Genomic DNA, 23,849 nt, shown 5'->3' with positions numbered 1-23,849 from the left:
TCAGGTTTACGAAACATACCTTTCTTATGAAGACTATGCTTAAAGTTGTGTTTGATGTTATCTCCTTTGTCATCTTTGGAAGACTTGTGTTCATCCACATGCGCGTGTTTAGCCATGTTGCTTTCCAATTTCATGTCACAATCTTCGTTTATACTCTGACTAGGGACACAATAATTTCCCAATCACCTAATACACCACATCTCACAAACCTTAGTTTCGAACCGGAAAATAAAATATGAGTTTTGAATATAACATCTAGATCTACAAACTTCATTTGAATCACTATTTCAAAAAACTCATGGTTACCCCATAAAAACTAATTTAGTTACCAACAAATTTCTGCTCGTCAGAATTTTTCAAAATGTTTCTCTGTTTTGTAAAATATCAAAAAAATACTTTTATAAATCCAAAAATTCTGGAATTTTATGTGGGTAGCTATCAAGATGTATGTTATATTAGGTCAAAATGGTTCATTGAAATTCCTTCTAGGTGAAGAGATAAATTCGAAACTCTAAAGTTGACCAAAAATTAGTTTTGTTTTGCTTTTCACTCCATAATTATTACAAACTTAAAAGATTGTTGGGTGCAATAATCGAAAACAAGGAAAAATCAAAAAAACAAAAGTTATTGATACTTAACTCCTTTATAATGGAAGTGATCGATTTGACGAAACACACGAGATCCCCAGATCTCCGCAACAACAACAAGGCAAAACTTTGGAAAACAGAGTGAGTCACGTGCTCAACACGCTGTCCTTAAGACAATAGCGCCTGGCTACACTCAAGAGTGATGCTATAGACCTCGCAGTATGGATATCTCCAGGATAAAACACCCTACTACACCTACTACTAGCATATGTAGTAGATGCTCAACTTGTGCTTGACAACTTCGGAAAAAAAACTTAAGGAAAATCGCGAACCCTTACGAAAACAATATAAAAATATTTTGCCTTTGAGGTCTCTCTAAAATATAGAGAAACCCCTTTCCCATAGATTTTACAAAAGTAGATAAATTTGTTTATATAATGAAATAATACAAATTAAAAAGTGGAATTCCCCGACGTGGGACTAAAAGGTTTCATTCACAAAAGAAAACAATAAGTTTTTTTTTAATTAATTGTTTTCCAACATATGTTGTTTGGTTGATGTACAGAACAAACCCCATACAATTCACAGCTGAACTAAAGATTTCTAAGTATGCTTAATGCTTATACAATTTTAAACATGGCAACATATCTTATAATCACAAATTATCTGAATTTAAGAGTTTAGAAGTTGGATACGACTAAGGCAACAACCCAGTCTTTTTTTTTTTTGTTGTTGTTGTTGTCGTTGTTGTTGTTGTTGTTGTTGTTGTTGTTGTTAAGTTCTAAAACATAACAGAGATTACTGGCAAACTCATTATTACTAACACTAAGCAAGATAAATTGCATTGCATAATATAATAACAAATGAGGTATAATTACCATAAGAATTGTCTTGATATGATCTTTTGTTAGACGAATGGAACTGAATCCACCATCCTCTAGTTTGAGCAGGACATCTATGATGTCCTCATGGTCTGATTTTGATCTCTGCGGATCTACATGTCCGTCGATGATTTCCTGATAAAAAGTATCAAAATCGTGGAAGCTCTTCTCAAGTCTTCCCTGGAGTCCAGTGAGTCTGTTAATAACCCAACCAGCTTTTGGGAAAAAATATGCTGCAGTGAAACTCCCCAGCATAGCCATGGCTTCATACGCAATATCTTGAAATCTACCACTACTAAACTGATCTCTTTCATAACTCTTACCAAAAGAAACTTTACAAACGATTTGATCAGTAAGGGATAATAACTTGTTGTGCTATCTGAAATTTTCTGCTGATCAAGGACGGATCTATGATCCTTCCCCTTGAGGCCGAAATTTATTCGATAGTAGGGTTTTTCGTCGTCTTTTTATTTTCTTTTCTTTTTTCAATAATGAAGGTGGTGCAGATTGCCCCTTTGCTTATGCGTTCTAAATATTTTTCTTTTGTTTGGACGTTTTCCGGATTAAGAGTGTTTGAGAAATTCAAAAATAGTTTTTCAAAAATTACTCTCCCAAGATTGGCTATACCATATTTTCTTCTGTTCTCCGGATGGCGTTTGAAGGGGAGTTCAGAAATGGTAATATTTGGTCCAAGAGATTCAATGAAATCGTAATACAAGTTCAGTGGTTGAGAAATTCTTCTGGCATTTATCTAAGGGTAGATGAAATTTCAAGTTCCTCTTCTTCATGGAACTATATTTGCATTCCTTATGGTTTTTGTTAGAGCATTGCTCGGTCGAACTCGCAAGCGTTGCTATCTCAAGCTTGTTTGCCAAGTTTAGTTGATCAAAACTAGAATATTGATTTCTATTCTACCTATAGGAGTTTCGGACTAGGATAAATTGTATAGTTGAGCTTTGACTTCACGACGCTTACAACTGAAGACGAAGATCTACTGAAGAACTCAGAGGAACTTCATTGACAAAAGGTATGTGGAGACTAAAACTTATCTATCCTCAGAAGTCTATTATATTCTTACTTATCTCCAATGGAGACAAAAGTCGTTTACGATATGATCTTTCGTATCATACACATTTGATATTTCGAGCTGAGTATAACTCGCTTATCTATTTCTCGAAATACGTATCTGAAGCTTTCTGTCTTAGCTTCATTCATCATTATTCTTGACTTTATGTCAAAAGATGATCATATGGAAATTACCTTGAAACATCTTACATGATTTGTGTGAAACAGTCATTTGATGTTGACTTGGAAAGTTTTGTATTGATCATTCGATCACTTGAAAATTGCTTATTGGCTAATGATGTGTGTGTGAGACATCCATTGTCGTATTCTAAGAATGTTTCAATGATTAAAATGGGAGTTAAGAGATAAAACCCATGTCTGGATACATTACGGTTTGTGTATTTAGTGTACGATCTTTTTTGACGGAATTCAGGACCGGAAGTTTGCATACCCGTTCACAAACTTATTCAACTGTTTAAGTCAGGGATATTAAGTTTGTATACCCGCTCGCAAACTAATTTAACTGTTGAAGTTCGGGAACCAAGTTTGCATACCCGTTTACAAACGGTTTCAACTGAGTTCGGTCCGGAGCTAAAGTTTGCGTGCCCGTTTGCAAACTGTTAGCTTGTGACCAATGTCAGGAACTTAAGTTTGCATACTGTTTGCAAACTTAAGTGGTTAAGTTCTAAAATCAGCAAAGTATGATTTCATACTCATGAAAAAATACATTTATATATTAAGGAATGCAATCTTTGTAAACCGTGGCTTAAATGTTCATGAATTGATTCTTTCGAATCATTCTGATTTTGCTTCAATTGGATCATATATACTTCTATGTGATTGTTAACAATTGAAAAACTCTACGAAGAACATAATTAGATTCTTTGGTTATCATTCATGATTGATTGATCATCATAGTTGATCTAGACGTGTTAGATGAATGCGGATTAGACAAAAGTGTTCATATGGCTAACTTTGGTTAACTATTATTGAACCAACCTTATGTACACGTTTAGGTACAGTTACCCATATTTAAATGAAGTATATTTCATTTATGTGTGACAAGCTAAGTCCATCTAACGGTGGAGAGATATTGCTTTGGTTTCAAGCAAAACTTAGTTTGCATCTTAAATCAGGATTTCATCTAACGATGAATAATGAATGCTTTGTTTCTAAGATAACTAAGCAAACCCTGATTTGAAAGCTATATAAAGGAGAACTCTAGAAACTGGGAAACCTAATCCCCACACCTCATGTGTGATACTAGTTTCGTACTAGAGTCGGTTCTCCATTAACCTAGGTTTTTCCTAAAACCATTTTGGTTAACGACATAAAGACTTCATTGGGATTCTGAAGCCAGATCCAACTATTTTCTCTGTAGTTGAGTATTCTGATCTTACTAGTTCTATCGTATCGAGTATTATATTCTCTAAGATTGACTCGAGATTTATCTCCGATAGGTAAGATATAAAAAGTAATCACAAATCTCTTTGTCTCATTCTTTGTGATTCCATAATAACCTGCTCAACTACTATATAGTTAAGCTATTGTGAGGTGGTTGATATTTCCAGGTTGTTCTTCGGGAATATAAGACCGAATTATCAATTGGTTCCTGTGCACCTTGATTTATCATAAGACGGAACAAAACTTCATAGGTATTTCTGTGGGAGACATATTTATCTATCAGAATAGACATTTCTGTGGTAGAAAGATTTGTTTATAAGTCTTCGACTTTGGGTCGTAGCAACTCTTAGTTGTGGGTGAGATCAACTAAGGGAATCAAGTGCGTAGAATCCTTCTGGGATTCAGAGGCGTAATGAACGTGACTGTATCTTGATCAGTGTGAGATTGGTAGGGCCCAACTATATTCCAGTCCGAAGCTAATCTTGTAGTAGGCTAGTGTATGTAGCATCTTAATACAGTATGGTGTTCAATCTGGAATAGGTACCGGGGTTTTTCTACATTTGTAATTTCCTCGTTAAAAAAATTTCTGGTGTCTGTGTTATTTCTTTTCCGCATTATATTTGTTTATATAATTGAAATATCACAGGTTGTGCGCAGTTCAATCAATTGGTAAATCCAACCTTTGGTTGTTGATTGAAATTGATTGACACTTGAACATTGGTCTTTGGTATCGTTCAAGTTATTTGTCATATTGACCCGGCTCACAGATTCATATATGTTCGATTGCAGATTGATTTGATAAATTGAGATATAACTCTTGGATACCTTTGCGTGATTGAGTCTGACTTCCCAGTTGATTCTCTTTAAATTGTATTGGAGTTGTCCATACAGATTTCCGAACGAAATATTGGGTATGGTTGTTAGACCCCCGCTTTTTCAATTGGTATCAGAGCTGGCAAAAACGATAAACCTAATAAGTTTTTGTGTGTTTGGTTCTAAAGTATGTCCCTATGGGAAATCACTTTGAAAAACTTGTTCTGTGCATTTGTAGCGCACACAAGAAATCCTTAAAGATTGTTCAGAGTTTATTCCCTTCAAGACCTCTGGTCTCATAAGATAATCTCAAGTCGTTGGAGACATTAAAACTCTTAGATGATAAAGAACAATCTAAAGGAAAAAAATAAAATTTCCTTTATGAAGGTCCGTTACAGGAAACGTATGAACAAAATCTCAAAGATATGGAACCTCACTAGACTTCTTCTAAAGTTCCTTGTTAACAACCCTGTTAAAATCGATAAAAAGATTTCTCCTGAGAATGTTGCAAGTTCTAATTGTCAGGATACTCCATTCCTTAATCGTAAGAAAAAGGTGTAAAAAAGATCAGTTAACCCTGAGTATCATCATTACTATGATTATACTTCTGGTACAGTTCACAAATATCAACTGGAGATGGTGCGTAAGATTCCTTCTTCCCATCTAGCCACTTGGTAACAAGATTGGATTCACCCCATCTGTACATAACTTGAGATGGGGCAAGTAACGGTTGTTTAAGTTTTGTATATTTGTAGTTGGGTTCATTTTACTCTTAAATTTTTCAAAAAAAAAGAGGGTTCTTTTTTGTCAGAATTTTTCTGCCCGTCGGAGGTTAAATAATATTATATAGTTTTCTACTATATTTTTATTAAATACACGGTGTTAGTATCTCTCAGTGTGAAAACCTTTTGCTTCTGGTTTTAATATTGGAATTCTATTTCTTTTATTGAGTCACCGAACCAGCACAGGTCAAAATCCAATAAAAGGATATTTTAGGTTTTAGTTTGCTCACCTTCCTTGTCTCCTCTTAACAGCATCCGTAAACTAGGGATTCGGTACCGGCACCATTAGAAGAAATTTTTGAAGGTGCAAGCAAGCAATTTCTCAAGGAGGCTTCTCAAGTAAGTTCTTAAATTCTTTTTTGGTTATTTCAATGGGAAGGCTTTGTGGTAATAAGAATCCATGGATTTTCTCTAAGGATTTTGGGTCATCTTCAAGTAAGATTATGCCTAGTAACCAAGACTCTGTTAGAATTGTATTTATTAATGATTGTAGTAGTAAGATCTTTGAAAAGATTTCTTCTAGTGAATTTATTCTACAAAAGAAATTGGTTGAAGAAAGTGGTCATAAAGAATATTTAGTTTGTTTTGAGAAGTATAATCTTGGTAACATCTTCAAAGGAATTGGTGAAGGTTTCGATACTCTTACAAGAATCTTTTATGCTAACATCCATGATGTTAATCTTGAAGACTTGGAATTCAAGATTATGATAAATAGGAAAAAGATTCTAGTCAATAGAGAGTTTATTTCGAAGGTTACTAAAATTTCTCTAGGTAATTTTCGCTTTCCTAGACCAAGAGGAGAAATACCAACATATGAAACCATTTCCAATGGTCTTTGTGGCAAGAATGTTGATTGGATAGAAGGAAAATTTCCTATTCATAATCTTACTCTTGCTTTGATGTTTTTCGGAAAACTTGGTATTCCTAATCTTTGTCCCTCCACAATTGAGAACTCTCGGTGAAGTCATGATTTTGCGGAGTTGGTCTATTTCCTTGTGATGGGTGCTCAATGTCTTGATATTTGTGGATTTATCATTCTTCAAATGATATCAATGATGACATCAAATAATAAGTTAGGCTTTCCATGATTGATTGGGCGAATATGTAAGGTACTTTCTACTGATCCCATTGGCAACTCTATTGGAACTCCCGAACAAGTTCGTTCGTGTACCTTCAAACGTATGAAAACGAATCTCTTCAAAAGAAAAAGATGTGATTCTCCTGCCGATTCTTGTGATCCTACCACCTTGAGTATTCTTCATCAAATTCACAATGGTTTTCGTAAGATCAATTCCAAGGTAAAATGTGTGCAAGAACAATTATGTGTGATTGCTACAAATTTTCCCGAAATCAAGGAAGAAATGAAAAAAGTTCAAGCTTCTTGGATGGATTCCGATGATGAAGATGATGATTAGTTTCTCATATCCTTATCTTATTATTTTATCTAGGACACTTCTTATGAGAATTTATTCTTGTGCTTTTAAGAAGGATGACTAGGGTTTGGAATAACAATTATTGTGATTACACATAGCTATTGTCAACGTTTTTCATCTTGCAATGTTTTTAGATTTATTTATTCTAAGTTATTTGGAAGATGATTTTTCAGTATCAATCTTTATTGGTTTTATATATTGCAAAAATAATTTTGTATGAGATATGTGGTTTACGTCCGTGAACTGTGATTATGCCATATATGCTCAAAAGTTAAGTCTATTGTGTCATTATGCAAATATTGATGAAAAATAGAATGAACTTTTGGATTATATGTCAAAAGTTAAGTCTATGGTATCATTATGCAAATTTTGATGAAAAATAGAATGAACCTTTGAATATTCCTCAGTGTTGATCTTTCCATGATCCACTTTATGTGAAAGTATTGTATGGCTCCGTAATTTTTTCTTATGATGAGCATTTCCGATTGAATTAATCCATGAGTTTCTCTTGTGGATTAATTTATTAGAGTTTTCTGGATACAAATTCATGTTTCATGTGATTTGTTAATATCCAAAGAAATCCTTATTTTCTTGTGAAAGTAAGGTCGCTCTTGTTGTTCCTTTTGGGAATGACATTTTATGAGAGAGAGTTCTTAATTGAACTTGTGCTTAATTGCCAAATCTTTGTGGGGAGTGCGGCTGTGGAATATTGTAGGAGTTATCTTGTATCTTTATTAACTCCCTGGTGAATACACTAAGTTTCGACTATGAGAAATCATCGAAACAAAGTTGATATGTTCTCTTTTAGTCATGAAGTATCTCTATGAGAATTTCATTATGATCCCATAATTTTTGCACCTTTGCCAATTTATATTGACAAAAAGGGGGAGAATTATTTTGTAGTTCACACTACATACATATGGTTTACGGATCATTATGCAAATGGGAGTGGTTTTCATTGTGAGATGAAGTATTGACTAAGGGGTAGTGATACCATAGTATTATTGTCAAAGTTGTGGTACAATTGAACTTCGATGTTGTGTAATAATACTCTGACATTATATACAAATATGAAAACAATCTTGTTATTATTGTTATAGCTACGGATCTTCAACAACAATGATGCTGGGTCAAACACATTCAGAGTCACTGGAATACTTGGAGCGGCAAAGAATTCAAGTTATGTTGAAGAACCAAGGAAATCAAGCATGATGGATGAGAAGCTACATAGTCTTATTTATTTTGTAATCCATATGTATTAATATTTATTTGAGGGCAAAAACTGATTCTACTGTTTTTGGTAAATTTGGGTGTGTTGATGAGAAACGAATTCAAACCCTAAACAAATGCACTGCACGGGAGTACTTTTAGATTCGAGAGATCAATCTATAAGACTCTGGCCTAAACCAAGAAATGGTCGTTCCAGATTCAATTCGATCACAAGGTGAAGGAGAAGGGTTGATCTTAAGGAGGGAAGCGAAGAAGGTGTTTGAGATCAGAATGTTGAATTATGAAGGTATGGCTGTTTATGACTTGTGTATCAGAAATCGTTTATGGATACTTGTGTTAATAACACTTGTCTTGTTCTTTTTTGGAAATAGATTGAAAACCTATTTATACAAGTCATTGAGCGCACCCTGATCTCTTAGGAAGTGGATAAAGTAAAGTAGTGGAGAAGTGGGTTGTGCCGAAGGTAGTGATCATCGTGTTTCCTTTATGAGGGAAGACCGACCACACTCGCCCACTACTCTCGTTACCGTTAACTGTCCGCCTTTCCTGACACTTTCCTGTAATGGGCGCGTTGCACGCCGCACGTTGTAAACCGCAAGACCAATACCCCAGTATGTATCCCCAGTTTGTGACATGTTTGATGTCTCGAGTGAATGGGTCAAGTCATGTGACTTGCCGCTAAAATCAGCACGTACTGCTTTTAGGCCAAATAATGAATTATTTGCAAAACCGATTTTTATAAGGCGTTGCTTATAATCTATGTAGATAAAGCATATCTTTCGAATAAGCAGCTGAAAGTAATCGATGTATTAGAAGCATCCCTGTTTTTGAGCACCTGGTCGATCACTCCCTGTAGAGGAGGGGCGGCCGATGACCACGATGCTACCTTGTTGGTTTTCTGAAAATATATCTACACCATCCAACTAGGCTAGCAAAGTAGAACGTACGAGATGATTTGCGGTAGTTTCATAATGTTGTTGACGCAACTTAGGGTTTAGGGGTAGCGCGACCAACCCCTTTTGGGTAAGCGATTCGAAGCGATGAGCGTTCGTTCGACCAGGTCGATCGCCCATGTACAATGGTGGGTTGCCGGCGAGCATGCTGACATCTCCTAGGCCACCTAAAATTAGATCTAAGCCACTCAATTTGGTTGGAAAAGATGGATGGTTGTGATCGTTTTGCGGCAGTAACGTGTTTCCGCAAAGCAATTTTAGGGTTTTTAAAACAGTGTGCTCACGCTACTTTGGGCGAGCGGTTTAATGCTCTCTGGTCTTGCTGGGAACGGGTCGATCGACCAAGGGAGAGATCGGGCCTACGGTGAACACATCGGTATCTCTTTGATCTCTCGAAATGCGATCCAAGCCGTCCAACTAGTCCGGCTAAGTTGGACGGACACGATCGATCTGCGACAGCTGTGTATTGCCGCGACCCAAATTAGGGTTTTGAACACAGAGTGTTTGCTCGAGTTTAGGCAAGTGGTTTGATACGCTCTGGTTTCTCCATGGACAAATCAATCGGGAAAGGGGAGAGTTGATCCGCCAATGTGCATGCTGGCGTCTCTTTGATCATTCTAGGGAAGATCTCAGTCGTCCAACAAGGCTGGCAAAGTTGGACGGTCATGATGTGTTTAAGACCCTTTTTAATGGTCTTAGCTCGTTTGAGCTTTCTTTCGAATAGCGCGAACACCCACTCTAGGGTTGACGTTCGGAATGTTTGGAAGTTAATTAAACAAGACTCGATCGACTAGGGCATTGATGGGCCCGCCGGTGGTCACTGCAGTGATTTCCTAGTTCTGCTAGGAGTAGGCTATGCTTGTTGAATCATGCGGCCAAATTGTGTTGCCGTGATCATTTCTGAGACTGATATTAACGGTATAGATTTTTCTTAAGAAATTTAAGCGTGTTCGATCGATCTAACTCAAAGAGTGTTGATAGGAAATCCTCATTTTCAGAGGGTAATGCGACCTATGTGGGTACTTCCATGCAGATCTCAATGTGGAGATTTCGGGAGATTCATGCTACTCTGCTGAGAGTGAACATTTGATCGTCATGTCAGTCACTAATGAGAGTTCGGCTGGGAACATAGCACGGGAAAATACTAGGCGAGTCATGCATTAATGGGAAATGCTAGTAGAAGAAAAAATTTACAGGATATTTTGGGATTGCTGCTACGCGCACCATTCTGAGTGAATTTCATATATGTTGAATTGCTCAATGAACGAGGAGGGTTTTTGCACCCGTCATTTTTTAAATAGATTTATCCCTTGCAGGGTGATAGCGCATTAAGTACAAGATTTTACAGTTTTGACCCTGAACTAAAAACCACCATCAATATTAAGTCCCCTGCTTAGCACGTGATAGTGACGCTATTGTGGGGTATGCACTAGATTGTGACAGTAAAAAAAAGAATTCACAAGAAGAGTTTTATCGTACATTACTAGGATAGATAGAGCCTGGCTTGTCCCTTGAGCGATATACGTTTCCCTTCGGCACACGTCAGTTGTCTTCAAATAGAGATGAGTATCTATTTGATTGTTATCTCGTATCTGGAACCTTTATACGTGGCGAGTAGAGACTCTTTTTCTTCTTGGGATCTTGTTTATTTGTGGAATATAAAGAAGACGCTAGAGCCTTTCTCCCATCGCAGAATCAATTTTCTTCTTTTGTTCCAGGTATTGTTTCACGTTCATCATGTAATTTTGACTTTTTAATTGATGATGATTTTTTTTTTATATATCTGCTGTTATCATAATGCATTTTTGCAGTATATGATGGGATCTGTTGGTGATGATTACTCCTTTACTTCTCCAGAAAAAAGCTTTGAAGTCAACAAACCCGAGGCTAATGCGTTCGAGGAGGGAATGGCCAAAATAGATCCTCCGTTTCGTGAAGCTGGTCGTGCCATACAGGGTATGTCTCTTCTGCACCTAAGTCTCATTCGGGAGCGTGTTCAGGATTTCTTAGCTTCAGTCGACGTGGATGAAGAATAGAGGCGCGACAAAGCGTCTCAGCCGCCGAGCGCGAGAGCTGAAAGGTTTGCAGCTCCGCTAAAGCTGCGAAGAATCGAGCATGAGCGGCCTTCTAGTGAAAACAAGCATGATTACCCTATCCATAACGGAATCATCATCCTTGATTCTGACATGGACGAACCGGAGTATCCTCAAAAGGCTTTTAGGGCAGTTCCTGAGGGAGAGGCCAATGTAGCTTCTGTGAAAGTTATTGAAGCAACCGTCGGAGGGAACATTGAAGTGGATGATAAGGAGATCATGGTAGCGGCATCTGGAGAAGATGTTGAAACAGCTTCCAAGGATGATATCTGCGCGTCTCTTGGAGGGAATATTGAAGCAACTGTTGAGGGAGGCGTTGAAGCGGCATCAGAAAGGGAAGTCGAGGAAGACTCCAGAGAGGATGCAGTGGCTTGTGATGAAGGTGTTGAAGAAGTTTCCAATGATGGCTCCGGTGAAGACTTTCTTTTTTTTTTTTTTTTTTTGCAAATGAACGGTCCTTCATAGTTTGTAGGCATTTCTTTTTATACTCAGCGGTGACTGATTTTAGGTTTATTTAAACAGTGGTTCTTTTATTCACGTTATCTTGAGACCCCAACTGTGACGCTCTCCAGTAGGGTTATAATAGAATATCTCCATTCCGTTGCCCATCCAAAGAGAATGCGACATTCATAAGTGATGATGCGTGACCTGTGCACTGTCTTCATGATGACTGCATGTAACCCTAAGAACAACGAAGGAGATGCAATAATGGGAATCATAGATTGACCACGAACTTATCTGCCCTGTGCTGCAATCCTCCTAATCACGTGATGATGGAGAAGCGTTTTTTTGTTGGAGTGAACCGCTCTTCATAGTACACTTTCCCTAATGATTATACAATTCTTTTGCCTCTTTTATTTCTGCGTGTACTCCTTTAATGTTTTTCGAAAGATATGAGATGTTTCTTTCTGGTTTGAACTGATGGGTACTGGTGAGGGTTTTAGGCTTGTTAAAGACTTTGTGTCATCATTCAGGAGTAAAGAGATCAAAAGGAAATAATTCTTTGATTAACTGACAAATTGAAACCCTAATTATGAATGCAAGCAGTGCAATCATTTTGGAGGAATTACAAATATTGCATCAAAGAGGAAATTGCTGGAGGAAAAGGTAGCACAACGTTTTAGGTATTGAAAGGTTTGAGCCATCGTGAGTGGATTGTCACGCCCTCCAGTTTGTCAGCATTGATGAGCTTGCAGTACCCGCCTAAGATAACATCTGCCACCATGTATGGCTTATCTTCCCTTTCTGTAGGCGAATCAGAATGAGCGGCCACCTTCACTGTCACATCTCCAACTTGAAACGCGGTCGCCTTCATTACCAAATCTCCAATTTGAAACGGGTTTGGGTGTTGTATAACCACCCGATCATTGGGCTTGTCGTCTTTGACCGAGACAACTTCTAAACTTTTAACAAAGCATTTGAAAGGACCATCATCCCATTCACATCTCCTAGTGACGGCTGGGTTGTTGATTGGAGCGAGTCCCCGAGACTCCGCGGAAGGAGGAGTGACTGGTTGCAAAAAAGGTTGTTCAATAAAACTTACTTGGGTTCGGAATCTTCTAATGTATGTTGATGGGCTCTCTCTGGGTAATTGCGTCACACTGGAAAGTTGTCGATACGACAACAAATAATCTTCGGGGTTTGACGGCTTGTTGGTAATCCTTTCAGGTATAGACACTGGCAAAGGACACACCCCTAGCTTTGCTTTGTTGTTATGCACCCACGAGCGCCCCAGAATCATATCATAGTTCGGGTAATCTTTCACGATATAAAACTTACCGCGTGTTATAGCATCTCCTATCTTGATTTCGAGGTCGATGTACCCATAAGCGTCTTTAGACTCTCCTTCAGGATTTTTAATTATGGTTGGGCAATGAACAGCTCCCTGCTTAGAAATATTTGCAGCTTTCAGGGCCTTGACATTGACAATATTGAAATCAGATGTTACATCAACCAGCGCGTTGTCAAACTCGACATCCTTCAAACGAGCGATGGTCAGGAGTCCCCAGTTACAGCTCGCATTTCCCAGGAAGGATTGGGGTTCAGGAGCGGCTTCCTTAACTGGAAACAGATGCTTTCCTGATACGACATGGTTGAGAGTCCCAAACATGTCCTGACGCTGCGCCTTAGAGAAATACAGAATTTGACATAAATGTTCCATCATAGACTGCACAATCTTGTGGAAAAATTCCCCATAAATCATGCAGCTCCTGACAGGAGAGGGTCTTTGTGGACTCCTTCATTTCCCAATTGAAGTTCTCCAGCATCCACCTTCTCTTTGAAAATCCGCTTCAACTTGTTGCAGTCACTGGTTGGGTGATTGACAAATCTGTGATAACGATAATATTTGGGATTCACCATCTCTTCTTCAGTCGACGGACGTTTAAGAGGAGGTAGCTTGATCGCGTCATCTTGAATCCATGCTTCCAGGATTTCAATGACCTCATCTATTGGAAATGGGAAGTCTGGAGCAGCATCTCCATCTTTAGGAGTCTTAGCCGCAGCTTTCCGGGATGGAGTCGTCTGCATCGTCGCTGCGCGTTTGGGTTGTTGCTTCGTTGCTGAAGCTTTTCTTTTCCCTCCTTCACCTACTACGCTTACAGAGGGACCAGTGTTGCATTTATTGTTGATAAGGCGCTTGTTTCCTCGGGATTCGCATGCGTCTTCACCCCTGGCCGGTCTAGTTCTCTCCAACAATGTTGGTGCTGTCGTAGCCGACCGCGTAGCAGCCTCATGGAGTTCAGAGAATGTCTAGAAACGTAAGTTTTCTAGTAAAGCACGATAGATGGGAACCATACCGTTAATGCATGACTCCACCAACTGTTGTTCAGTCACGTTTGGATCGTGAAAATCCACTGCTTGAATCCTGAATCTTTTGACATAATCATTTGGATGTTCGTTATTTCGTTGAAACATTTTTCCCAAGTCTAAGAAGGTGATCTGCTCAGACACGAAGAAATAATTTTTGTAGAAAACATTGACCATCTCACACCAGTTTGATATGTTGTTTGGTGCGATGTTGTTGTACCAGGTGTACGCTCTTCCAGTAAGCGACTTTGAGAACTCTTTCAGGCGAAGGACATGATTGTATTCGTGCTCTCCCAAAGATTCCAAAAAATGAGAAATGTGTTCACGAGCGTTACTAGTACCATCATAAAGGGAAAACTGAGGGGAGGAGTATCCTCTCAGGAGAGGAATTCTTCGCACATCAGGAGGATACGGAGGTTGATGTTGGTGCAGATCCACTGGGTTTTCCTTGCCTCGATTTTGGAGAAGTCGTTCTAGATCTTCGCGTCTGACGAAATTGGATGAATGATTCCTTTCTCTGGAGCGCTCAGGAGCAACACGAACTTCCTCATCTATGAATGCACGCCCTATTGAAGTGCTTGCGCCAAGAGCGTTGAAGTACTCCCTTATTGGTTCCATGGGCTGACGCGGCTCTTGCGGTAATCGTTCTGTTAGCGTCTTGAGGAAAGTGAGTAATTCTTTCTGAGTTGAAGCCATGTCTGTCTGGTCCTTAGCGAGAACTTTTTATCTTTCCATCAAATCGACAATGGTGATAGGGGGTTGGCCTCCTCTGGTTCCTCCAGTCTATCGTCCTGATGGGGGAGTGGTAGTAGCTCTAATAACAGTCGGGGGTGTTACGCTCGAAGAAACATTGGGGGTGGCGGCAGCGGCTCTATCTCTGGTGAATGGAGGTGTCACACCTAAGGGAATGCTTCCTGCGCCGCTGGTGTTGGTGGTTGAGGATGTAGTGCCACGATATGTGTTGATCGTTTTGGTAGGTGGCACATTGGTGTCACCGGCAGCAACGTTGATACCAGGGGTGTTGTCAGCGCTAGTAACATCGGGATTTGTCGCCAATCCATACCTAAGATCCACCATCTTGAATTTGATAAAATTGAAATGAGACTGAAGATTGATTTTGCAACCGATTAATCTCCCATTGTGGTCGCCAGTTGTTTTGGGGTAAAAACTGATTCTCCTGTTTTGGTAAATATGGGTGTGTTGATGAGAAACGAATTCAAACCCTAAACAAATGCAATGCACGGGAGTAATTTTATATTCGAGATATCAATCTGTAAGACTCTGGCCTAAACCAAGAAATGGTCGTTCCAGATTCAATTCGGTCACAAGATGAAGGAGAAGGGTTGATCTTAGGGAGGGAAGCGAAGAATGTATTTGAGATCAGAATGTTGAATTATGAAGGTATGGCTGTTTATGACTTGTGTATCAGAAAATCGTTTCTGGATACTTGTGTTGATAACACTTGTCTTGTTCCTTTTTTGAAATAGATTGAAAACCTATTTATACAAGTCATTAAGCGCACCCTGATCTCTTAGGAAGTGGAGAAAGTAAAGTAGTGGAGAAGTGGGTTTATGCCGAAGGTAGTGATCATCGTGTATCCGTTATGAGGGAAGACCGACCACACGTTTGCCCACTACTCTCGTTACCATTAACTATCCTCCTTTCCTGACACTTTCTTGTAATGGGCGCGTTGCACGCCGCATGCTGTAAACCGCCAGACCAATACCCCAGTATGTATCCCCCAGTTTGTGACATGTTTGATGTCTCGAGTGAATGGGTAAAGTCATGTGACTTGCCGCTAAAATCAGCACGTAGTGCTTTTAGGCCAAATAATGAATTATTTTCAAAACCGATTTTTATAAGGCGTTGCTTATAATCGATGTATGTAAAGCATCTCTTTCGAATAAGCAGCTGAAAGTAATTGATGCATTAGATGCATCGCTGTTTTTGAGCTCGATCGAATCAGTCACGGATTGAGCATCTTAAAGGTAGCACGACCGGCCCTCTTTGGGTGATCGTTTGAGGACCCTATGGGTGAGTTATCACCTGGTCGATCACTCCCTGTAGAGGAGGGGCGGCCGATGACCACGATGCTACCTTGTTGGTTTTCTGAAAATAAATCTACACCATCCAACTAGGCTAACAAAGTTGAACAAACGAGATGATTTGCAGCAGTTTCATAATGTTGTTGACGCAACTTAGGATTTAGGGGATGCGCGACCAACCCCTTTTGGGTGAGCGACTCGAAGCGTTGAGCGTTCGTTCGACCAGGTCGATCGCCCATGTAAAAATGTGGGTTGCCGACGAGCATGCTGACATCTCCTGAGCCACCTAAAATTAGATCTAAGCCACTCAATTTGGTTGGAAAAGATGGATGGTTGTGATCGTTTTGCGGCAATAATGTGTTGCCGCAAAGCAATTTTAGGGTTTTTAAAACAGTGTGCTGACGCTACTTTGGGCGAGCGGTTTAATGCTCTCTAGTTTTGCTGGGAACGGGTCGATCGACCAAGGGAGAGCTCGGGCCGACGGTGAACACATCGGTATCTCTTTGATCGCTGGAAATGCGATCCAAGCCATCCAACTAGGCCGGCTAAGTTGGACGGACACGATCAATCTGCGACAGTTGTGTACTGCCACGACCCAAATTAGGGTTTTGAACACAGCGTGTTTGCTCGAGTTTGGGCAAGTGATTTGATACGCTCTGGTTTCACCATGAACAAATCGATCGGGAAAGGGGAGAGTTGGGCCGCAAATGTGCATGCTGGTGTCTCTTTGATCATTCTAGGGAAGATCTCAGTCGTCCAACAAGGCTGGCAAATTTGGAGGGTCATGATGTGTTTAAGACCCTTTTTAACGGTCTTAGCTCGTTTGAGGTTTCTTTCGAATAGCGCGAACACGCATTCTAGGGTTGACGTTCGGAGTGTTTGGAAGTTAATTAAACAGGACTCGATTGACTAGGGCATTGATGGGCCCTCCGGTGGCCACTGCAGTGATTTCCTAGTTCTGCTAGGAGTAGGCTATGCTTGTTGAATCATGCGGCCAAATTGTGTGGCCGTGATCATTTCTGAGAATGATATTAACAGTCTAGATTTTCCTTAAGAAATTTAAGCGTGTTTGATCGAGCTAACTCAAAGAGTGTCGATACGAAATCCTCTTTGTCAGAGGGTGATGCGGCCTATGTGGGTACTTCCATGCGGATCTCAATGTTGGCATTTCGGGAGATTCATGCTACTCTGCTGAGAGTGAACATTTGATCGTCATGTCATGTCAATAATGAGAGTTCGGCTGGGAACATAGCACGGGAAAATATTAGGCGAGTCATGCATTAACGGGCAATGCTAGTAGAAGAAAGAATTCACAGAATATTTTGGGATTGTTGCTACGCGCACCATTCTGAGTGAATTTCATATATGTTGAATTGCTCAATGAACGAGGAGGGTTTTTACACTAGTCATTTTTCAAATGGCTTTATCTCTTGCAGGGTGATAGCGCATTAAGTACATGATTTTACAGTTTTGACCCTGAACTAAAAACCACCATCAACAATAGTTTTGTCACTAAAATTGACAAAGGGGGAGATTGTTAGAGCACTGGTCGGTCGAATTCACAAGCGTTTATATCTCAAGCTTGTTTGTCAAGTTTAGCTGATCAAAACTATAGTCTTGATTTCTAGTCTACCTATAGGAGTTTCGTACTATGATAGATTGTATAGTTGAACTTTAGACTTCACGGCGCTTACAACTGAAGACGAAGATCCACTGAAGAACTCGGAGGAACTTCATCAACAAAATGTATGTGGAGACTAAAACTTATCTATCCTCAGAAGTCTATTTTATTCTTACTTATCTCCTATTGAGACAAAAGTCGTATACGATATAGTCTTTCGTATCATACACATTTGATATTTCGAGCTGAGTATAACTCGCTTATCTATTTCTCGAAATACGTATTGGTAGCTTTCTATCTTAGCTACATTCATCATTATTCTTGAATTTATGTCAAAATATGATCATGTGGAAATTACCTTGAAACATCTTACATGATTTGTGTGAGACAGTCATTTGATGTCGACTTGGAAAGTTTCGTTTGATCATTCGATCACTTGAAAATATCTTATTAGCTAATGGTGTGTGTGAGACATCCGTTGTCGTCTTTTAAGAATGTTTTGATGATTAAAATGGGAGTTATGAGCTAAAAACCATGTCTGGATACATTAAGGTTTGTGTACTTATTGTACGAACTGTTTTGACGGATTTCAGGACCGGAAGTTTGCATATCCCTTCACAAACTTATTCAACTTTTTAAGTCAGGGTACTTAAGTTTGCATATCCGTTCGCAAACTGATTTAACTGTTGAAGTCCGGGAATCAAGTTTGCGTACCCGTTCGCAAATGGTTTTAATTGAGTTCGGTTCGGAGCTAAAGTTTGCGTACCCGTTTGCAAACTGTTATCTTGTGACCAATGTACGAAACTTGAGTTTGCATACCCGTTCGCAAACTTAAGTGGTTCAAGTTCTAAAATTGGCAAATATGATTTCATACTCATGAACAAATACATTTATATATTAAGGAATGCAATCTTTGCAAACCGTGGATTAAATGTTCATGAATTGATTCTTTCGAATTATTTCGATTTTGCTTCAATTGGATCATATATATATCTATGTGATTGTTAACAATTGAACAACTCTATGAAGAACACAATTAGATTCTTTGGTTATCATTCATGATTGATTGATCATCATAGTTGATCTGGATGTGTTAGATGAATGTGGATTAGACAAAAGTGTTCATATGGCTAATTTGGTTAACTACTATTAAACCAACCTTATGTACACGTTTAGATACGGTTAACCATATCTAAATGAAGTATATTTCATTTGCATGTGACAAGCTAAGTCCATACAACGGTGGAGAGATATTGCTTTGGTTTCAAGCAAAACTTAGTTTGCATCTTAAATCAGGATTTCATCTAACGGTGAATAATGAATGCTTTGTTTCTAAGCTAACTAAGCAAACCCTGATTTGAAAGCTATATAAAGGAGAACTCTAGCAACTTGGAAACCTAATTCCCACACCTCCTGTGTGATACTAGTTGAGCACTAGAGTCGGTTCTCCATTAACCTAGTTTTTTCCTAAAACCATTTAGGTTAACGACTTAAAGACTTCATTGGGATTCTGAAGCCAGATCCAACTATTTTCTCTGTAGTTACGTATTCTGATCTTACTTATCCTATCGTATTGGGTACTATCTTCTCTAACTTTGATTCGATATTTATTTCTGATATGTAAGATATAAAAAGTAATCACAAAGCTCTTTGTCTCATTCTTTGTGATTCCACAATAACTTGTTCTACTACCGGTAGACACAAGAGTTTCGTACAAAGTTTGGAGTTGTACTTCTGCGAAATACAACCTAGGCAAACACCCTTCGCTAAGGTCCAAGGATAAAATTTTTTTTTCGTCCACTAGGTGTCAAACGTGAGCTAAAGTGTTAGTCCGTAAACCAGATCCCTAGTCAGGAAGTCCACTATGGACGTGCAACATAATGGTCCAAAATGATAATCCACAAAGTATCCACTAAACCTATAGTCCAAAGTTGGACGTCCCCCTGTTAACAAAATGAGCAAAAATGTCTACACTTTAGCTTAGCCATGTATGCAAGTCATTCCATTTTAATAAGATCTTGGATTAAATGAAACTTTGGCTATTTTAGTAAAAGAAATTAAGATGATTTTTAAGGATTTTTAATAATTGGAAATAATATTTAGGTTTTTAATATGAACCATCGGATTTAGGTCATTTCAATCCTAAGGTAATTGTTGATGGAAGAAAGCTAAAATAGGGTGTGTCATTTTTAGAGTTTAGAGAGAGAAAAAATTTCTAATAGCACCTAAAGAGAAAAACGGAGAAACTTTTAGGAGATTTTTAGTGGAGAAATAGTAGAAGCATAAGAATTCTTAGAGAGCATTAAAACGGTTGGTGTTAGATTGTCCTTGGATCGAGTTCGCGGAAGTACTAGCCCTGTTGATCTTTCCGGTCTAAGTAACATTGAAATCACCACTTTGCGGAAACAGGTAATACTAGAACCTTAAACTGGTTGGAAAAACATGTTTAATGGGTGATGTTTATGCGCAAATATTAATGAAAAGTTTTCACGGTTTCTTTCCACTATTCAGTGCGTAGTTCTCTTGAATCTTGTCTTTTTTTTTTCTCTTTTTTTTTTGTTTGATGATCATAAGCTTGGATAAACGTGAATGATTGCATCTTGTTGACTTTTGATCACCTGTTAAACTCTGTTCTTGACATAATTTGTTTAATGGTGTGATTGAGTTTGTCTTATCATACGTAACCTTTCTAGTATCATTAAGAGTTGAGGTCTTCATGGTCTGTAGTCTCATGCTTTACATCTTAGTCCTACATTGGTCATGGTTTCATGTTGTTTGCATCTAGAGTTAGCTATGTCGTGTCATGGTCTTTAGCCAACTGTCCAAAGCATTGTATAAGCTATCTATCTATGTCATCGCATGCATCTTGCATATGAATATCATTTAGGCATCAGTGTATCCATATTCCATGATTAGGCAGCTCATGCACGGAAGTTTGGTAGGACTCTGTATATTGATTTATTAGTTCTAGGTAATGTTCGGTCCAATTTCATATCATGTTATGTCGTGCATTGACGGACCTACAGCTGGGCTACCGCCACAGCCCAAAAGCCTAAAAAAGTGAAATGATATGCTCGATCAAGCCTATTAGTCCGGATTGAAAAATGAATTAAAACTTCTTGGATCCGTCCCCGATGTCGTGTCTATCTCCTCTTTGTTAAGTGTCAATGCATGTTTTAATGGTCGATGTGTAAACCCTAGGAAATAGAAGCTCCGGCGATTGTGGGGGGGATTTTCAGGCGACTGAAAACCAGAAATCACCCCTGCCTTTGTCCGTGAATTCAACGCATACATCTCCCTGTTTCCTCTTTGTTTATTATTTGATCGCATATAGGGATGCAAGACATAGTTCTTCTAGGGTTTTTCTGTTTCTCATACTCAGCTTTCCCCTAGATTTTTCTATGCCCATAACACGTTCTTCAGCTTCATCAGGAATCCGTAGGAATGACAGGCCTGATTCCCAATCCTCCATGGCCTCATCTTCGCAGAGTGATAAGCTTCCTTGTCCTTTCGCAACTTTTGATGGCTGTCAAGGAGGTCCTGGTGGTTTGGGTTACTCCAGGAGTGGTTTAACAAGACATCCGAAAGACCACCACTTTCCAACAGAGGATGCCAGATTGGTTTGCATAGAAAGGATTCAGACTAACGAGAGCTGTTCACAGCATGGGAAAGCAATCTGTTGGAGTTGGAATCCTGGTTATGCACCAAATGCATGACTACTCATACATGGAAAATGGCCTGCAAAAACAAGTTGCATTCTGCAGATGTCGTTCCAGGGCCGTTCAATGGAATTGGTGCAGATTTCCTGATTCATGGTGTTACGAAACCACGAAATGCTTCGCCTGGTGCAGTGGATAATGCTGGTGCAGGTGTTTCAGTGAGTGAAGAGCTTGCAGGTGATGAAGAGTTTGCAGGCCTTAATGTGGAGATACTAAATATGATGCTGCAACGACAAATACCTACGACTGTTAGTATTCCTTCACACTGCAGGTTACATTTTTCGCGTGCTCTCAAGTCTGCTTTAGATTTTGTTCTAGCTAATCCCATGAACATTGCGGCCTGGATACGATTGTTACTGCTGCCAATTTGTACACTAAACCTGTATGAACCTCATAGTTCCAGTGAGGAACGCTCCGGTACGAGGAAGAAGTTGCAGACTGCTGCTATAAACAAAGCTTTGTTGGTTTGGAGGGAACCTGCCGGCTGCATCAGTTTGGTACAACAATTGCTTGGCCTGAACAAAAGAGCTTCTACACAGCGTGCTCCTAGCAAAAAGAAGACGAAGCGACATCTAGAAGCCTGTCGAAAAAAGCTGAGTTATGGCCACTACACGGCAGCAATTCGCATTCTTTCTTCCAGTGGCGTTGCTCAACCTACCGCAGACACCTTGTTCGAACTCCAGCAGAAACATCCATATGTTCCACCCCCTACTATATCCACTGAAGCTGTTTCAACACCTTCCCTGACTGTTGATTCCAAGGCTGTACTTGCAGCCCTAAAGAGCTTCCCCAAGGGGACATCTTGTGGCAGAGACGGTCTCCGTGCTCAGCACTTGTTGGACGCCATGAGTGGAGCTGGTGCTGCGATTTCTGATGAGTTGTTGCTGTCGATTACTGGCGTCGTGAACCTGTGGCTTGCAGGTAAATGTCCTCCTTCCATTGGTATATTTGTGGCCAGTGCTCCCTTAACCCCACTACTTAAACCTGGTGGTGGTTTGAGACCAATTGCGGTAGGCACCATCTGGCGTAGGCTGTGTTCTAAGTTAGCATCTACTTCAGTTTGCAAAAACTTAAACATCTATCTTGGCAATCACCAATATGGAGTTGGCATCCCTTGCGGCGGAGAGAGTATTCTATACGCGGCGAATAGATTTCTTGAAATGCATGGATCTGATAACACCAAATCTATGTTATTAATAGATTTTTCGAATGCATTCAACATGGTTGATCGATCCACTATTATCCGTGAGGTAAGAACACACTGCCCTATCATCTCTCGTTGGGTTGAATTCTGCTATATGCAACCCGCCAGACTATATTATCAAGAGCACTTACTCTCCTCGACACAAGGGGTTCAGCAGGGCGACCTTCTTGGTCCCCTTCTTTTTGCTTTAGCTTTGCACCCTCTTATCGAGAAGATTGCATCCACTTGTATGTTGGATTTCCATGCCTGGTATTTAGACGATGGCACCATCGCAGGTGACACTATGGAAGTGTCTAAGGCATTGAAGATTCTCCAAGAGGACGGACCAGTCTACGGGTTACATCTGAATATTTCGAAGACTGAATTATTTTGGCCCTCTTATGACCCGAGAAGGGATTCCGATACTGCCTTTCCTGCGAATATTGGTAAGCCAAAAGATGGTGTTAAATTGCTTGGTGGACCAGTCAGCCTAGATATTAACTTCTGTAGTAATGTGGTGTTGAACAGGGTTGACAAAACCTCTCAGCTCATTGACAAGATTCAAGAGCTGCAGGATCCTCAGTGTGAACTTTTGCTTTTGCGCAACTGTACTGGAGTTTCGAGGTTATATTTTTCCCTACGTACTACTTGCCCCCATGCGATTCAGAATGTTGCCACGCGCTTTGATGATTATCTTATGCAGTATATTCGTTATCTTATAGTCGGGGATGGGGCTGGTTTTGGCTTAGTCCAACAGCGACTAGCCACTCTCCCCATCAAAGATAGTGGTCTGGGTATTCTTACTATGACAGATACTATGCAGTACTGCTACCTTGCATCTCAGGCACAGACCCAGCATTTGCAGAATTCTATTTTGAGGCTTCCTGCAACAACTGACTTATGCCTTGGTTTCCATACTACTTTACAGAGTTTCACACAAGCTTGTGAGATCCCCCTCCCTGATTTCAACATTAATGATGTCGCCCCCCATTACATGAAGTCATTGGCAGCTATCTACTTTGGAGCTATCAGGGAAAAGATACTTACTCGCTTTTCTTTTTCTACACTTGAAGTTACTGTTTGGAAATGTAATAGATCTGATCATGCTATGGATTTCCTTAAGGCAATACCTATTCCTGGGCTCAACCAGGAAGTTGGTTCCAGGCAGTTTAGCTCGGTCTTACAATATCGTTTAGCTATACCCCTTTTTGAGGAAGGTAATAAATGTACAT

The 23,849-nt window shown here is 39.6% G+C and overlaps 1 protein-coding gene across 5 annotated transcripts; it reads left to right on the top strand.

Moving 5' to 3' along the window:
* Positions 1 to 19,946: 19,946 nt before the first annotated feature.
* LOC113357059 lies at positions 19,947 to 23,352 on the top strand. Of its 5 annotated transcripts, none has more exons than XM_026600323.1 (4): positions 19,947 to 20,124; positions 21,139 to 21,705; positions 21,832 to 23,063; positions 23,146 to 23,352. In XM_026600323.1, the coding sequence occupies exons 2-4, from the start codon at positions 21,428 to 21,430 to the stop codon at positions 23,337 to 23,339; spliced, it is 1,704 nt and encodes a 567-aa protein (XP_026456108.1). In that variant the 5' UTR covers positions 19,947 to 20,124; positions 21,139 to 21,427; the 3' UTR covers positions 23,340 to 23,352. The 5 variants fall into 5 exon arrangements, with proteins under 5 accessions (XP_026456108.1, XP_026456110.1, XP_026456107.1 ...); XM_026600325.1 differs by having other exon boundaries at positions 21,139 to 22,355; positions 22,494 to 23,063; XM_026600322.1 differs by having other exon boundaries at positions 21,148 to 23,063.
* The last annotated feature ends 497 nt before the right edge of the window (positions 23,353 to 23,849 follow it).

This window comes from Papaver somniferum, chromosome 3, assembly GCF_003573695.1.
Source record: "Papaver somniferum cultivar HN1 chromosome 3, ASM357369v1, whole genome shotgun sequence".
NCBI classification, from domain to species: domain Eukaryota; kingdom Viridiplantae; phylum Streptophyta; class Magnoliopsida; order Ranunculales; family Papaveraceae; genus Papaver; species Papaver somniferum.
This window is presented reverse-complemented; position numbering and strand designations above follow the sequence as displayed.

Excerpts from the sequence above, each read along its gene's own strand:
- LOC113357059 (XM_026600322.1), top strand. The coding sequence starts at position 21,428 with ATGACTACTCATACATGGAAAATGGCCTGCAAAAACAAGTTGCATTCT. Across the intron at positions 23,064-23,145 it reads TGCCTTTCCTGCGAATATTG|GGTTGACAAAACCTCTCAGC; the intron begins GTAAGCCAAAAG and ends GGTGTTGAACAG.